General features: G+C 45.4%; 1 protein-coding gene across 1 annotated transcript in view; it reads left to right on the top strand.

Moving 5' to 3' along the window:
• Positions 1-61: 61 nt before the first annotated feature.
• SLC22A3 (solute carrier family 22 member 3) overlaps positions 62-18,613 on the top strand; it is a 112,537-nt gene continuing 93,985 nt past the window's right edge. The window contains exon 1 of the mRNA XM_004368794.1: positions 62-512. Within this exon, the coding sequence (XP_004368851.1) occupies positions 72-512 (441 nt within the window). The 5' untranslated portion in view covers positions 62-71. The remainder of the gene's footprint in view (positions 513-18,613) is intronic.

Raw genomic sequence — 18,613 nt, 5'->3', positions numbered from 1 at the left:
CGCTCGGCGGGATCTGATCGCCCTCGGAGCGCAGCGGGGTCCGGCGGCCCTCGTAGAGCGGCGGGGTCACCATGCCTTCGTTCGATGAGGCGCTGCGGCAGGCCGGCGAGTTCGGGCGCTTCCAGAGGCGCGTGTTCCTGCTGCTGTGCATGACCGGCGTCACCTTCGCCTTTCTCTTCGTCAGCGTGGTCTTCCTGGGCCCCAACCCCGACCACTACTGGTGCCGCGGGCCGAGCGCCGCCGCGCTGGCCGAGCGCTGTGGCTGGAGCGCCGAGGAGGAGTGGAGCCGCACGGCGCCCACGCGCCCCGGGTCCGCGTCCCCCGAGGGCCGCGGCGACGGTCGCTGCGAGCGCTACCTTCTGGAGGCGGCCAACGCCAGCGCCGCCACCGACGCGCCCGGCGCGCTCAGCTGCGCGGACCCGCTTGCTGCCTTCCCCAACCGCTCGGCACCCCTAGTGCCCTGCCGCGGCGGCTGGCGCTACGCGCAGTCCCACTCCACCATTGTCAGCGAGGTAAGGCCCAGCAGGGAGCGGCCCGGTGGCCCTCAGGTGCCCCGCGGGGCGCGCCGCTCCCGCCTGGGAGAAGGGCGAGGAGTTGCCACCTGGGAAAGTCCGTGGAGAAAAGGACCTGTTGGGCACCGTTGGGGACCGCCGGCGTGAATTTCACACTCTAAAGTGCGGCGTCGGAAACGCCTGGGAAGTGCCTTTCTTTTCATTGTAAAGCTAGTGAATTAATGGCGAGAGCTTGGGTTTCAGGTGTGCAGGAAAGCTGTTAAAGATTCCAAGTTGAAAGCTGCTTCACACAGCCCTTCCCAGGAGTCACCGAAAGCACCCAGTGCTATTCCTGTCTCTCTGAGATATGTTCGGGCGATGGTTGGAAATGATGGGAGATTCGTTGGAGAGAACGCAAAGGCCTGGGACGAGCCACATGTCTCCAGAGGGCAAAGGAAAGAAGGCACAGCTTTTCCGTTGCCTCCATGAACGATCGGAAATGTTCCCGGACAGAGGTCAAGGCCTCTCCGGGGATGGTTTTGGTCACAGCGCCTTGGGACAAAGAGCAACCACTGAGGGAAGTTGGGAAAGCTGAGGTATTGGCTAGGAGTTTCCATTTCTTCCCGCTGAGAAATCACGGGAAAGCAGCTGGAAGGGTTACAAACCTGTGACCGTACAAAGTGGACCCCACTTACAGACTGGACCCCCATTTTCAGGGGATGGCCAGTTGGGGCACAGTGGGGGAGTTCCCCACTTTTTGTAGGATATCTTTGGGCAGGCACTGCATTTGGGGATTAGTGGTTCCTGGTCACCTGGTCACCTTTGGTGAACGAGGACTCTGTTCCTGCCCCTTGGTTGGGATGGTAGTTTGCACGGTTTTGCGTTCCAACAGTGGAGTGCAGTCACTTTGTAATAATTAATTCAGAAACTGATTCGGATGAACAGGGGTCACAGGAGTGAGCAGTTTCATTGAACTTAAATCATAGCTCAATTTAATTTTTTGAAAAATGATCGAATATCCTCAGCTAAACTGGGCAAGTAAAATGTTGTCTTATTTATTGTCATAACCAACATTTTTCAGCACCTATGTGAATAATGGCAAAGCACTGGGTTATCTGCCAGTTGTCATTCAGTCGTTTGCGACTCACGGCCAACCCATGTGTTTCACAGTAGAACAGCCTCCATAGCATTTTCAATGTCTGTGATCTTTCGGAAGGAGATCCCAGGCCTTTCTTCCAAAACGCTCAATTAGGAGTTAAAACCCAACCCAACCCCACCCATTGCCCTCAAGTCGATTCCAACTCATAGCGATCCTATAGGACAGAGTAGAACTGCCCCACAGGGTTTCCAAGGAACGGCTGGTAGATTTGAACTGCTGACCTTTTGGTTAGCAGCCCTAGCACTTAACCACTGCACCACCAGAGCTCCATGAGTTAGGCGTTAGGAGTGCCTTTTCTACCACCATTAACAGTGTTCTTGGGTCTGGTCCTTCATCTCTCTTGAGTTGGATTTTAGATCTTTGAGGTTGTGTACTGTTCTCTAATGCCTCATGTGGGTGGTTAGTATACTGTGCATGGTCCTGTGCTAAGTGCTCTAGAGATAAAATCGCATGGCAGCCCCAGGGAGACAAAGTGTATCTGTATTTGGTGTCGTTGATGTCTTTGTAGTCCCTGGGTGATACTCGGGACTGCTCTATAAGCTGTGGTGGTCTCACCGTCAGGGATTCCACAGGGGAAATGGGTAAGCTGTGGACTAGGAAAGGTGCCTCGTCACTCATCCTTCCCTGGGGTGAAGGCCTCAGGTGGCTCTCTCTGTTCCACTCAGCAGGCCTGCTAGTGCTTACTTCCCAGGTGTTGAGGGTCTTCTCTTTTTCACTGACCCTCTGCTTTCAAGCATGATGTCCTTCTCCAGGGACTGGTCCCTCCTGATAACATGTCCAAGAGAGCCTACCTGGAGAGCAGACACCCGATTTTTGAAGACATTTAAACCTCCAATGAAGAATGAAATGAGCCTTAAGCGGCAAAATGCACACAAACAAACTTGAGTGGTGTTTGCTGAGTGAACATGATCGGTGACATCAAAGAAGGGAGACATAAAAAGCTGTAGGTTAATGTCCAGACAGATACTTTAGAAGCTCAACTTTCTGGGGTTATTTCACGGAGGGACAGGTGGTCTCATGAGGGTCAGGAGCTCCTGAAAGACAGCGTAGAGTGGTGGGAAGTCAGAGACCTGGGCTCTGGCACTGTTTCCAGTGAACTTAGCTTTCACATCTGTGAATGAAGAGTTTGGTTTAAGCCCTTTCTAGGCTTGCCAATGCCACCAGCGTCCTCACTAATGATGTTGCTGATGTCATCACTGACTGTTCAGTGTGCTCAGAACTGTGATCAGAAGTCATCCAGGGAAAGTGTCATGATGTTCAGGGTGCCCTGCTTCATAGACAAACTTGTCAGGCATATTGAAGAGCTTTTTATCCTAAAAAAATTTGCTTCTTTTGGTTTGTTTGGCTTCATGTTTTGATTCGTAAGATGAACACCCCCGTCTACTGAGGAATTTCAGCCATCCAGGATAACCCATTCTCTCTCAGAGTTCAGGGGGGCTAATGTCTTGCTGTCTTTGGTTTTGGATATGATCCAAATAGTTTTTACTCTTTCAATTGACAGACCAATTAAAGCAACTGCAGTTATATCTTCAGCTGACACTGAGTACCCAGTGTATTTTTATAGACTTGAAATCTGACATATGAAGCATGGGAGGGGTGCATTGGGAGAGTTTAAAAGGTGGAAGAGCTGACCAGATTCCAAAGCACCTCCGTATGATGGGTTTCATCCTTGCGCTGTTGGGAGGCCTGTGTCATTGTCCTGGCTGTTCAGAGGAGGATCTGGAGATTGGAGATGCTACAGAACCTGCAGGCTCCCACGGCTTGTATGTAGCCAAAGAGGATTCAGATCAGGGGTCTTCATTGCAGGTTGGTGGCTCCACAAAACATAACACCCATAATAACTCACATCTCCAAACCTGTAGGGAGCCCTGTTGAACCTCTGCGTTTTTTTTGTTCCTACCGTGGTTCTCTGGCCAACATGTCTGTCTGTTCTGTTTCAAGGCATCAAGACCCACAGTCAGGAGCAGATGGGAGAGGGAGCCTGGGCCTTCATTCAGTGGCAGTGGTTCTCTGTTCTCTTGATGTGAGAGGAGCAAATTGGTCACTTAAGCCCCATCCACCCTCTTGATATCTTACAAAGCTAAACCTCTCCAAGGAGTTAAGTCAGAAGTCAATGCTGAGTGCATACGGCGGGGCAGCATCCATCTAATGCCCCCACGTGCTTTTTCTTAGTTATTTTCCTTCCAAGGCAGTGGATTTTTTTTTTTTTTTTTGCCTGCATTTAACTTCTTCAATGTAGACTTTTCTAATTTCAGAATCTCAGCTTTATCTGGTGGCCAGACATTTGGGCAGAATCAAGCATGACGTAATATAGAGAAGTGAGACAGAGCCTCACCCCCAAATATATCAATAGTTTAGACATTTCAACTTGCCCAGGAAAAGAAGTCTTTAAAATGGACGTTAGGACTTTTAAAGGTTGATAGTATATCATGGGTGGAAAAAAAAAAAAAGAGCCTCTTTCCAGTTCTCACGAGGAACCACGCTTTAGAACACCTTTAAAAATAAACCGACTGGCCCTTGTTTTTCTTTCCCAGATCATTTTTCTCTCAGAATAAAAGGAAAGGCAACTTGAGGGATGGAACTGCCCCACTGGAGAGAGTGGTGTCTGAGTTGTTCCCAGGGTTATCTGCAAGCTTCATGTGACTCTGCTGCTTCTCACAAATCCATTCCAAGACAGAGAAACAACTGGTGGGCCAGTCACAGACATCCATGCCACCATCCCCCTTCTCCTGACTATTTATTAAACCTGCAATTGCACTGTGTAGGCACTGGAGAAGAGAGTTCAACCAGACCCAGGTTTTGGACTAGGCTGAGTTTCTGGTCTGCTATGGGCACTGAAGAAAGATCTTACTTTTGTATTGCCTTTATTTCTAACATCGTTTATTTGTGCCGTCACTCTCCTTTGGGGTCACTGTATGGTGCAAATGGTTAATGTGCTCAGCTGCTAACTGAAAGGTTGGAGATTCAAGTCTTCCCAGAGGCACCCCAGAAGAAAGGCTTGGTAATCTGCTGTCGTTGTTAGGTTCTGTCTAGTCGGTTCCGACCCATAGCGACCCTACGTACAACAGAACGAAACACTGCCCGGCCCTATACCATCCTCATGATCATTGTTATGTTTGACCCCATTGTCACAGCCACTGTGTCAATCTATCTTGTTAAGGGTCTTCTCTTTTTCACTGACCCTCTGCTTTACCAAGCATGATGTCCTTCTCCAGGGACTGGTCCCTCCTGAAAACATGTCCAAAGTACCTGAGATGAAGTCTTGCCATCCTTGCTTCTAAAGAGCATTCTGGTTGTACTTCTTCCAAGACAGATTTGTTCGTTCTTCTGGCAGTCCATGGTATATTCAGTATTCTTCACCAACACCACAATTCAAAGGCATCAATTCTTTGGTCTTCCTTATTCATTGTCCAGTTTTCACACGCATGTAAGGCAGTTGAAAACACCATGGCTTGGGTCAGACCCACTTTCATCCTCAAGGTGACGTCTTTGCTTTTTAACACTTTCAAGAGGTCTTTTGCAGCAGATTTACCCAATGCGATACGTCGTTTCATTTCTTGACATTGAAAACCTTGTGTAACACAGTTCTACTCCAAGTTGGAGTTGACTCAACAGCAACTGGTTTCTGTTTCCTCTTTTTTTTGCTGAATCAATCTCACCAGAAGAATGTTTTATTATTGTCTCAAAGAATGACTATGACATTATTTGTTTTATATTTCATTAATTTCTCCTCTTTTTTATTTGTGCCAGTTTTTCGAGTTATTTTTGGTGTGCTTTTCCCAGTTTAGATTGAATGCTTAGCTCAATTATTTCCAGCCTTTCTGCTTTTCTAGATAAATACTTAAAACTATAAATTTCTTTCTATGTACTGCTTTGACGGCACCCAACAAGTTTTAAAATGTGTATTGTAATTATTATTCTGTTCTCAGTACTTACAATTTCCACTATTGTTTCTTTTTTGACCTGTGATTTGCTTAGATGCTTGTTTTTAAATTCCAAATATTTTCATCTTTTTATTGTTGATTTCTAATTTCACTGCAGTATGGTCAGAGAATGTGGTCTGTATGGTATCAGTTCTCTGAATTTTATCGAAACTTGCAGTGTGGCCTTGTAAGAGTCATCGGTGCCTGAGAAGAATGTGTGGTCTTTAGTTAATAGCCGCAGAATTTTATTTTTTAAAAAAACAACGAAAACCTAGTTGCCATTGAGTCAACTTTGACTCACGGTGACCCCATGCATGTCAGTGTTGAACTGTGCTCCATAGTGTTTTCAATGACTGATTTTTTGGAAGTAGATCACCAGGCCTCTCTTCCAAGGAGCCCGTGGGTGGACTGAGACCTCCAACCTTTCAGTTAGCAGCTGAATGCATTAAGTGTTCCCACCACCCAGTGCCTCTGCAGGATTTTATAGATGTCTGATATTTGAAGCTTGTCAACTGTGCTATTAAAATATTCTAATGTTTCTGTTAAGTTTTCATCTGCTTGGTCTATCAATTATTGAAGAAGAGCACTGAAATCTGCCATTATGCTGGTGGGTTTGTCAGTGTCTCTCATATTTCTAGCAGATTCTTTTTTTTATATACGTTGAGGAATATGCATACATATTAGATGTATATGCATACAAATTTAGAATTTAAAAAGTCTTCATAGTGATATGAGCCTTTTATTATGGTGTAGGGACTCTATGTCTTAATGTTTATTTTGTCTGACATTATATTAATTATATTACTGGCTTTAGCTTTCTTTTGATTAGGCTGGGGTACTAAGCTGATACAGTTCATTCTCCTGTGAATTCATGGCCTGGCGCAGAGCATTGCAGTGACACAATAGTGTGAAGAGGTGGTACTAGATCTGAAGGCGCCTTCTTCTGGCTAGATTGAGGGTGAAATCAGGGCAGATGCAGGTTGACCTTCACCTCAGCCTCAGAGGGTAAGGAGGTTCTGTCATCACATCTTCATTATCGTTTCATTTGGGCATTACCACAGTCTTTCATGTTCATCATTCCATTTGGGTTGGTTTTCACCTTCATCATCTTCATTTGGGCTTTATCACACTCTCTCATCTTCTTCATCATTTCGTTGGGCCATCATCACCTTCTCTCGTCTTCGTCGTTCTGTTTGTGCGGTACCACATTCTCTCGTCTTCTTCGTCACTTCATCTGGTCTGTTGACTGAGTGCTCGCTGGAGCAGTGGTCAGTTTGCATTCCTGGATCCCACCGCAGATTTGGAATCACAGGATCAAGGATGAGGCTCAGGAATCTTCCTTTTTCCCAAGCATCTGAGGCCATGCAGGTGATCCAATGACCACGCGTGGAGAGATGGTGGGCGGGAGATCTGGCATTTTGTGCAGAATGTTATGTGAGTGGTGACTGGAGCTGCCACATGTGTGGTTGACCTAAGTGTTGGCTCCCCCAGCCATGCTCTGCAGATGCTGGACCTGAAGCCTCATCCCTTTACCTCAAGGCAGGAGTCTCAGACTTTCTCTGATGGACGCTGCTCTTCATTTTCAGAAAGCTTGGAGCTCTCCAGAGGTGGACAACTGATAGTAAAATCCTGCAACTGATTGGGGTGTGGGTGAGGAGGAGCCCATAACTGAACCACCCTCCCTAGGAATCTTGGCAAACCTTCGAGTGGACGTCTGGGCAAAGGCAGGGGGCACAACAGAACAGGATATCCAGCAGAGAGGACCTGAGCGCGTGTGCTTTTTCGGTTAAAGACTCTTGGCAGGAGGGAGCTTGGTGTAGCGGAAAGACCACTTATGTCCTTTGGAGTCAGGTAAATCTGGGCCTAAATCCCATCATCTTCACTGTATATCGGCAGTGAGGGCACTCACTGCATCTCCCTGAGTCTCAGTTTCCTCAGCTCTAGAATGGGAATAATGACACCTACTGTAGTACTTGGTCTGACGGAATGCATGCCAGGTGCCCGTCCTTGTGCCTTGCCATAGGTGGTGCTCGAGAAAACGGGCTCCTGTTGACAAGTAAAAACTCTTGAGCTGGGAGGTGTGGGAAACAGACTTGGGACCAGATTGACCCAGGAACCATAGCTGGCTGACCCCTGGTATAGCACAATAAATCATTAATAAACTTACCTTAAAAAAACAAAACAAAACAGTTGCTGTCGGGTTGATTCCGACTCATAAGGACCCTATAGGACAGAGTAGAACTGTTGCCATAGGGTTTCCAGGGAGCAGGTGGTGGAATCAAACTGCCAACCTTTAGGTTAGTAGCTGAACTCTTAACCATTATGCCACCAGGGAATACTGAGCATTTCCTTTTTAGGGGCAGGGGTGGGGTACTCATGGCTAGGCTATATTTCCCATTTCCTAACTCACAGAGGGGCTGTGTGATGGAGTCCTGGTCAGTGGTGTTGGTGGAAGTGGCATGTGGCACTTCTGGGCTTGGAGCCCAGACCACCCTTCTGTCCATCCTCCTCACACTCCTTCTTCCTGCACCTGCCGGCGGAGGACTCCAAATCCCCAGTGGGTGGTGGGGTCCTGAGAAGGAAGGAGCTAGGTTTCTGGAAGAATGTGAGGAGTGGGACCTTACTCCCTCCATCAATCTGTATGGGAATGGAAAACGAATGAGAAATTAACTTTTTTGTGTTAAACCACTGAGACTTGGGGGAGAGAGGTGTTTGTTACAGCTCTTCCTGTGAGCCTGCCTGACTAATACAACAGCTTAGTATGTTTTCTGGTGGGGGAAGATGGCAGGGTTGCAGGCACCTGTTAAGTTGGTAGGGAAGCTGGTACCTTCAAGACAATCCGTATGGTCCTACCTGGCCAGTGTCTCCCCTCTCCCCCAAGGTGCCCTGTGCTCCAGCCCCTCAGACTGTGACCCCCAGCTGGTGGGCAAGGCTGACTCCTCTGGGCGCCTATACAAACTCTTCCTTTCCTCAAAGTGCCTTTCTTTCATCTTTCTTCACATGGAAGCTTCTTTTTTTACCTTTTGGCTCAGAGTTACCTGTTCTAGGAAGACCTTCCTACCTCCCCCTTTTATCATTTTGGCTGAGCCAAGCCTGAAATTGACCTTAATAGGACAAAAAAAAAAAGCCCTTCTCTCCCCAACAGCGCAGCTTCTTAACGCCTTACGATGCTGGACCCTTGCTGCCCCCCTCCTCTGGATCCCCGAGGACTGGTCACATCCCACTGCAGGCTCCGGATTAGAAGAACAAACAGGCCCACACTTCACACACAGGACTCCCGGCCACACACTGATCTGGTGTCTGCAGAATCCTCACTTGGAGGATGTGACCTGGAGCAAGAAAGATCTGGAAGGACAGGCGGCTGGCTTCTCGGGACCGTCATATTTAGGTGCTGATGTCCACTCTGCAGTGGAGGCTTTTCTCAGCTGTCACGGAGTCGGCAGCACATTTGAGCTGCTGGCCAAGTGCTCTCCGGGGCAGCTGGACACAGGCCTGGGGGCCAGCGAAGGCCTGGGGCACGCCTGGCCTCAGCAGTGGGGAAGGGCAGTGATGGACCCGTCAGCCCACAGCGGAGTGAGCAAACGCTACCTAGCTTTCACGACAAAATAAAACCTTTCCAACGTCCTTCCTCATTTTCCTTTCTTAAAGCATAACCAAGAAAGGGGTTTATTTATATTCTGTGAGGAGAAGACAAAAGTTCCTTAAGGTTCTTGGTGCAGCTTTTTATGATACCAGATGACTGGCGAGCTTGTCAAATAATGGCTAATGCCGTTTGATCTGGGCGAGACATCAGCAACATAGCTTTTAAAGGATTCTTGTGCTCTTAATTTTCTTCTCTGTGCTTGGAGTACAAGACCTTTGGGTCTGTTACTTGTGGGATAATAGAGAAAGGTAATGACGAATGCAGCTTAGGGGCTTGGAAGACACTGAATCAATAAATACGATTTAGTTAAAAAATCCCTGCATTTAAATTGCGCAGGTAGCGTGGGCCTAACATGCACACCCCACAGAGAGTAAGGTTACTCGATACCTGAACTTTTAAAACTGCGTGTGGGGATATTAAAAAGGAGAGGCAGGTAGTGAGCGTGGGGATGATTGTTAAATACTTAACAACACTGGGATCCTATGTGGAGAAATGGGAGCCCTGGTCCATTGCTGGTGAGAATGTCAAAGGGTAAGGCCACTGTGGAAAACAGTTTGGTGGTTCCTCAAAAAAGTTAAACATAGAATTACCATATGACCCAGCAATTCCACCCCTGGGTATCTACCCGAAAGAATTGAAAACAGGAACTCAGATACTTGTACATCGAAGTTCACTGCAGCACTATTCACAATAGCCAGACGGTGTCCATCGATGGATGAACGGATAAAGAACATGTGGTACATCCGTACAAGGGAATATCACTCGACCATAAAGAGAAATGAAGTTCTGATACATGTATGACATGGATGAACCCGGTAAACATTATGCTGAGTGAAGTAAGTTAGACACAAAAGGACACATAGTATGTGATCCCACTCATATGAGATATCTGAAAGAGGCAAATGTATAGAGACAGGAAGTATGTTAGTGGTAACCTGGGGCTAGGGTGGGGCCCTGGTGGTGCAGTGCTGCAGAGCTTGGCTGCTCACCAAAAGGTCGGCAGTTCAAATCCACCAGCCACTCTTTGGAAACCCTGTGGGGTAGTTCTACTGTGTCCTAGAGGGTTGCTGTAAGTATGGGGTCGCTATGAGTTGGAATCGACTCGATGGCAGTGGTTTTTTTTTTTTTTTTTTTTTTTTGGTTTGGGGCTAGGGTAAGGGGGAATGGGGAGTTATTGTTTAAGGAGTACTGAGTTTGTGTTTGGGGTGATGAAAAGTTCTAGAAATAAATAGTGGTAATGTTTGCAAAATGCTGTGAATATGATCAATGTCGCTGCAAAGGCGACTGTTGCTGTCAGATGGGATAGTCTTAGGAGACAATGGCCTTCCTTTTAGGATTTTCTAGGGCAGGAGCAAAGGAGATGGCTGGGGGACAAGTGAGTCTCCGACTTTCTGTTTTAACCTCCACTGTGGGAGCTGGAGGGTTGAGTAGCATTATGGGAAACTGAAGAACCCTTTCACACCCACTCACTGTTCCCTCAATTTTCTGATCGTTAATCCTTCAATGGGACAACATTTAGGTATCTTAAAGTTATTCTAATAAGATTGCATCTGTTGAGGAGGTATATAATATTGCTTTTATGGATTTTGTTGTTAACCCGTGTGGCATTTATTTGTCGTAAAACCTAAAAATAAGTGTGGGAGTCTGTGTTTTCTTGTGTCTTAGAAAATAGGGCAAAGGTAAAGTTTGGAGATTTGAAATAATGTGAGAAGTTAAATACGCTCCTCCTAAGAGTGTTGACTAGTCCAGTGATAACCGTCTCCCACCCAGACCATCGGAGTGCTTTATTATTCTTGGTTTGTTGTTGTACGCTGTCGAGTCAACTCCAACTCATAGTGACCCTATAGGACAGAGTAGACCTGCCCTATAGGGTTTCCAAGGAGCGGCTCGTGGATTTGAACTGCCGACCTTTTGGTTAGCAGCCAAGCTCTTAACCACTGCGCCACCAGGGCTCTGTTCTTGGTTTGGTAACTGTTTTAACAGTTGCATGTTGAGATAGGGGAGCTCTGGTGGCTCTGACTTTATGGGGCAGTTCTACTCTGTCCTTTGGCCTGAACATTTACTGATGTTGGGTGTTGGCAGGTTTCTGGGATGCGAGCCCAAATCCCCATGAACTAGCAAGGCTGAGGGGCTTGCACTTTCCTGAGAGAAGACAGACACCGTTGTTAGGATGGCACTTGTAGAGAGCAGGGTGCACTCCCTCTGGGGTGTGTGATGACGCCCCTGCCTCCAGAGCACCTGGCTCTCTGTAGGCTCCTCGCCCACCCCAGTCTCGAGTACCTCCCGTCTCAGATGCCTGTTCTCAGTGAGTGCTGATGCGCTGCCTACGCACAGGGCAGCTCTGGTTTCATGGGGCCTCTGCCAACTGGACACCGAGTGACACCACTAGATGAAAGAAAGCATTTGACTTGAGCCCCACGCACGCACGCAGGGCAGGAAGGGAGGAAGCTGATGCCTGTGGAACCCAAACAGAGGGGACCAAGAGCCAGAGCCTCTATTCTGAAGATTGATCAGAGCACATTTATGGGGGTCAGGCAATGGGGAGGAAGTAGTTTGTATGTTTACAAATGATGATTTTTTTAAAGCAATGTTTTGCTGACATCTGTTGAGAAATGGGAGCCCTGGTGGCACAGTGGTTAAGTGTTCGGCTGCTAACCAAAAGGTCGGCAGTTCAAATCCATCAGCTGCTCCTTGGAAACCCTATGGGGCAGTTCTACTCTGTCCTACAGGGTCGCTATGAGTTGAAATTGAGTCAATGGCAATGGGTTTGGTGGAGAAATAAGCTTTCTTTCATGGTTCTCAAATGAATGTTTCGAAGCAGATATTCATAAAAAAATATTAAATACCCAGGGTAGGAGTGAAAATTAAATTGAAACTAATTCAAATTGGTTTGGCATCAACTTTGAAAAAATCAAATAAACAAAGACATTTTAAAATTTGTTTAATAAATTTAATAAAATTTAAAAATCAAATAAACAAAGTTTCTCCAGCGTAAGGGAAATTGTTCCCAGAAGCATTCCCACAGAGGCTCTGGATCTTACTGTTTGTCTCAGCCACTTAGTAATTGTGTGACAAGTTCCTCATCTGAGGCCTCCTTCTGTCAGCCACACAGCCTCCTCCTAGGATTGCTGTGACCCCCATCCCAGCATGTGGGTATGTTGTGGATTGAATTGTGTCACCGAAAAGATATGTTGACGTCCTAACCCCTGTAAACCTGTGAAGGTAACCCTGATCGGCAACAGGGTTTTTGTTTTGTTATCAAAGTCATGCCAGAGTAGGGTGGGTCCTAAAATCATCCCTTCTGAGTGGTATTTTCTCAAGGGGATGACCAACACACACAGACACACACAGACACACACACACACACACACACACACACACCGGGGAGGATGTGTCTATAAGCAACAAAGGAACACCAAGGATTGCCGGCAACCACCAGAAGCTAGGGAAGAGGCCCACAGAAGGAATCAACACAGCTGAGACCCTGGTTTGGACTTCTAGCCTCCAGAACTGTGAGACAATAAATTCCTGTAAAGCACCCACTTTGTGGTATTTTGTTATGGCAGGCCTTGGAGACGAAGACCATAGGTACAGGGCATATACAGAAGACAATGTTCTGCTGCTATCATAAGGTTTTCACTGGCTAATTTTTTTTCAGAAGTAGACTGCCAGGTCCTTCTTCCTGGTCCGTCTTAATCTGGAAGCTCAGCTGAAACCTGTCCACCATGGGTGACCCTGCTGGCATTTGAATATCGGTGGCATAGCTTCCAGCATCCTAGAAACACGCAGGCCCCCACAGTACAAAAAACTGACAGATGCGTGAAGGAAAAGAACAAGGAGATGCTGCATGGTTTAAAGCCAGGAAAGGTGTGCATCAGGGTTGTACTTTCACCATACCTATTCAATCTGTATGCTGAGCAAATAAGCCGAGAAGCTGAACCATATAAAGAAGAATGGAGCGTCAGGATTGGAGGAAGACTCATTAACAACCTGTGATATGCAGATGACACAACCTTGCTTGTTGAACGTGAAGAGGACTTGAAGCACTTACTGATGAAGATCAAAGACTCCAGCCTTCAGTATGGATTACACCTCAACATAAAGAAAACAAAAATCCTCACAACTGGACCAATAAGCAAACACTGAGGCCCTCTGTGGAGGCCTTCTCTGGCCAGCTGGGATAGCAGACCAGCAACTGGCAGCCAGCTGTCACCTCACTGGTGACACTGAGCCATGTGGAACTGAGAGGGGGACTCTCCACGGTGCTCAGAGGCATGCACACAACCCTGTCCCCGTTTCCTCCTCCCTGGTCCTGCCCCCCGTTTCTTATTGTGGTCAAATATATGTAACATAAAAGTTGTCATTTTTACGTGTGCAATTCAGTGACATTAATTATGTTCATAGTGTTATACAGCCATCATCACTATTTGTTTATAAAACTTCTTCATCACCCTAAGCAGGAACTTTGTCCTCATTAGGCAGTAACTCCCTATTCTTCCCTCCCCCAGCCCATGGTAACCACTAATCTACGTCCTGTCTCTACCATTTGCATGTTCTTGATATTTCATATAAGATCATATAGTATTTGTCTTTCGGTGTCTTGACATTTTACTCAGCATGATGGTTTCAGGGTTCCTCCATTTTGTAGTATGTATCAGAGCTCCATTCTTTTTCACGGCTGAAGACTATTCCATTGTGTCTGTGTATACTCATTTGTTTATCTGTTCATCTGTCGGTGGCCACTTGGGTTGTTCCCACTTTTTGGCTGCTGTTAATAGTGCTGCAATGAACATTGACGTCTGTCTGTTTGAGTCCCTGCTTTCAGTTCTTTGGGGTATATACCTAGGAGTGGAACTGCTAGGTCATATACTCGTTCTGTTCAACCTTTTGAGGAACCGCTGAGCACTTCTTTGAGGGAGCGGTTTTTAAAGGCACTAAAATATCTTTCTGACATGAATCTCTTCCAGAGCATGCTTCTTCACAAGCATTAGAAAGCCTTCAATCAATCTGATAGCAAAAGGTGTCCCAAGGGTGCTGTGGTTAGAAGGCACCTCTCTGGCTCATGCCTATACTCTAGTTGGGTCAACAGACAAATCGGCCTCATGTCTTTTGTGCCACTTGCAATTGCCATATATTGTTGTTGAGGGCCATCAAGTCGATTCTGAATCATAATGACCCGATAGGACGGAGCGGAACTGCCCCATAGGGTTTCCAAGGATGTAACCTTTATGGGAGAAGATTGCTGGGTCTTTTCTCCCATGGAGCCACTAGGTAAGTTTCAACCGTTGACCTTTCAGTCAGCAGCTGAGCACTTAACAATTGCACCACCAGGGCTCCTTAATTGCCATGTAGACTGTCAAAATAGGGAAAAATAGGTCCCACCATATCACATTGCTTGTCCTGTCTTGGAAATTTTACTTAGAGAAAACACTCTCCACTCCTAGCCCGCCACATGTGGACGAACGCACTGCAGTAATGTTGTTGTTGTGAGGTGCTGTCCAGTCGGTTCCGACTCATCGTCACCCTATGCACCACAGAACGAAACATTGCCCAGTCCTGCGCCATCCTCACAATCGTTGTTATGTTTGAGCCCATTGTTGCAGCCATTGTGTCAGTCCATCTTCTCGAAGGCTTTCCTCTTTTTCTCTGACGCTCTAATTTACCAAGCATGATGTCCTTCTCCAGGCCTAGTCCCTCCTGATAACACGTCCAAAGTGCCTGAGATGAAGTCTCGCCATCCTTGCTTCCAAGGAGCACTCTGGCTTTCCTTCTTCCAATACAGACTTGTTCATTCTTCTGTCAGTCCATGGTATGTTCAATATTCTTTGCCAACACCAGAATTCAAAGGCATCGATTCTTTGGTCTTCCTTATTAATTGTCCAGCTTTCAGATGCACATGATGTAATTGAAAATACCATGGATTGGGTCAGGTGCACCTCAGTCCTCAAGGTGACGTCTTTGCTTTTTAACACGTTCGAGAGGTGTTTCGCAGCAGATTTGCCCAATGCAATATGGCTTTTGATTTCCCGACTGCTGCTTCCATGCGCATTGATTGTGGATCCAAGTAAAATGAAATACTGACAACGTCAGTCTTTTCTCCATTTATCATGATGTTGCTTATTGGTCCAGTTGTGAGGATTTTTGTTTTCTTTATGTTGAAGGCTGTGGTCTTTGATCTTCATCAGTAAGTGCCTCAAGTCCTCTTCACTTCCAGCAAGCAAGGTTGTGTCACCTGTATAATGCAGGTTGTTAATGAGTCTTCCTCCAATCTTGATGCCACATTTTTCTTCATATAGTCCAGCTTCTCAGATTATTTGCTCAGCATACAGATTGAATAAGTATGGTGAAAGGATGCAACCCTGACGCACATCTTTCTTGATAGTAAACCATGCAGCATCCCCTTGCTCTGGTTGAACGACTGCCTCTCGGTGTATGTATAGGTTCTGCATGAGCACAACTAAATGTTCTGGAATTCCCATTTTTCACAATGTTATCCATAATTTGTTATGATCCACACAGTCGAATGCCTTTGCATAGTCAATAAAACACAGGTAAACATCTTTCTGGTATTTTTTTGCTTTCAGCCGAGATCCATCTGACGTCAGTAATGATATCCCTCGTTCCACGTCATCTTCTGAATCCAGCTTGAATTCCTGAGTTCCCTGTTGATGTACTGTTGCAACCACTTTTGAATGATCTTCAGCAAAATTTTACTTGTATATAATATTGATGATATTGTTCAATAATTTCCACATTCTGTTGGATCACCTTTCTTTGGAATAGGCACAAATATGGATCTCTTCCAGCCCGTTGGCCAGGAAGCTGTCTTCCAAAGTTCTTGGCAGAGACTAGTGAGCAAATGAGTGAGCGCTTCCAGTGTTGCATCCCATTGTAGAAACATCTCAATTGTGATTCTGTTAACTCCTGGAGCCTGTTTTTTTGTCAATGCCTTCAGCACAGCTTGGCCTTCTTTCTTCAATACCGTCAGTTCTTGATCATATGCTACCTTCTGAAATAGTTGAACATAGACCAATTCTTTTTGTATGTATTCCTTCAATCTTCTTTTGATGCTTCCTGTGTCAGTCAATATTTGAATATTTATTCAATATTTTGCCCGCAGAATACTTCAATACTGCAACTCAAGGCTTGATTTTTTCTTCAGTTATTTCAGCTTGAGAAATGCCATGTGTATGCTTCTCTTTTGGTTTTCTATCTCCAGGTCTTTGCACGTATCATTATAATACTTTGTCTTCTCCAGCTGCCTTTTGAAATCTTCTGTTCAGCTCTTTTACTGCATGATTTCTTCTGTTCACTTTAGCTAATAAGCATTCAAGAGCAAGTTTCACAGTCTCTCCTGACATTCATTTTGGTCTTTTCTTTCTTTCCTGTCTTTTCAATCACCTTTTACTTTCTTCATGTATGATGTCCTTGATGTCATTCCACAACTCATCTGGTCTTTGGTCATTAGTGTTCAGTGCATCAAATCTGTTTTTGAAATGGTCTCCAGATTCAGCTTGGATATACGCAAGGTCGTATTTTGGCTCTTGTGGACTTGTTCTAATTTTCTTCACCTTCAATTTGAACTTGCATATGAGAAATGAAGGTCTTTTCCACAGTCATCCCCTGGCCTTGTTCTGAGTGATGATATTGAGCTTTTCCATTGTCTGTCTTTCGGATGTAGTCAGTTTGATTCTTGTGTTTTCCATTTGGTGAGGTCCACGTGTATAGACACCGTTTTTGTTGTTGAAAAAGTTATTTGCAATGAAGAAGTTGTTGGTCTTGCAAAATTCTACCATCCAACCTCCATCATTGTTTCTGTCACCAAGGCCATATTTTCCAACTACCAATCCTTCTTCTTTGTTTCCAACTTTCAAATTACAATCAAAGTAATTATCAATGCATCCTGCTTGCATGTTTGATCAGTTGAGACTGCAGAAGTTGATAAAAATCTTCAATTTCCTCATCTTTGGTGTTAATGGTTAGTGCGTAAATTTGAATACTAGTTGGATTAACTGTTTCTCCTTGTAGGCGTATGGGTATTATCTTGTTACTGACAGTGTTGTACTTCAGAATAGATCCTGAAATGTTCTTTTTGATGACGAATGTGCCACCATTCCTCTTCAATTTGTCATTCCCGGCGTAGTAGACCATATGATTGTCTAATTTATAATGGCCAATACCAGTCCATTTCAGCTCACTAATGCCTAGGATATCAATGTTTATGCATTCCATTTCATTTTTGACAATTTCCAATTTTCCTAGATTCATACTTCCCACATTCCATGCTCCAGTGTTTACAACTGTTTCTTCTCATTTTGAGTTATGCCGCATCAGCAAATGAAGGTCTCGAAAGCTTGACTCCATCCATGTCATTCAGGTTGACTGTACTTTAAGGTGGCCGTTCTTCCCCAGTTGTATTTTGAGTGCCTTCCAACCCGAGGGGCTTATCTTCTGGCACTGTATCAGACGATGTTCCTCTGCTATTCATAAAGTTTTCACTGGCCAATCTTTTAAGAAGTAGACTGCCAGGTCCGTCTTCCTAGTCTGTCTTAGTCTGGAATCTCTGCTGAAACCTGTCTACCAAGGGTGACCCTGCTGGTATTTGAAATACTGGTGGCATAGCTTCCAGCGTCACAGCAACACGAAAGCCACCACAGTGTGACAAACTGACAGACATGTGGTGGACTGCGGTAACAGTGGGCAGTAATAATGAAAATTGAAATTCAGGTTGGGGTTGAGGTAAATTTGGGCTAAATTGTGTTATCGATTAGGCAATCTAGTTTTCTTGACATTGAATAGACACTAAAATTTAATCCATGAAAATAGCTTAATACCTAACAGAGATAAAAATCCATGTTGTAAGATACTGCATTGAACCTTATACATATTAATGCTCATTTCTTGCTTAGAGACTTATTCTCTAATTTCCACAAAACATGAAAACAATAAATGTAACAATCAATCATACTAAATTTAAAATTGGGCAAAGGGAGCTTGTGGTGTTCAGCAAAATAAGAAATATCAAAAAAGACACCTTAGCATCTGGATTTCTTTGGCCAGAGGAAAGCCCTGGCAGTTTATTTAATGGTCTACAGCAAACAGGCTAGTTTATGAAGCAACAGAAGGCTACAATTAAGTCCAGCTTTGTGGTTTTGACAAGTCAGGATGCCAGGAGATTAAAAACAACACACAGTTGATGATAGGGCTGAAACACAATCTTGTTGAGCAAGCATTGAAGGATTGGAGCTGTTGGCGCTAAGGAAAGGTCTATGTTTGAACAGCAATGTTTTATTATACGTAATGATTTTTTGGAACGAATTGCATTAAATTCTGTAAATAGAGTCCCGGAAAGATTCATCCTGGCTTATCTTCTGAGTTACACAATGATGCTGCATGA

This window comes from Trichechus manatus, unplaced genomic scaffold (assembly GCF_000243295.1).
Source record: "Trichechus manatus latirostris isolate Lorelei unplaced genomic scaffold, TriManLat1.0 scaffold00002, whole genome shotgun sequence".
NCBI lineage: Eukaryota > Metazoa > Chordata > Mammalia > Sirenia > Trichechidae > Trichechus > Trichechus manatus.
Note: the sequence above shows the minus strand (reverse complement) of the source record. Positions and strands in the feature narration are given on the sequence as shown.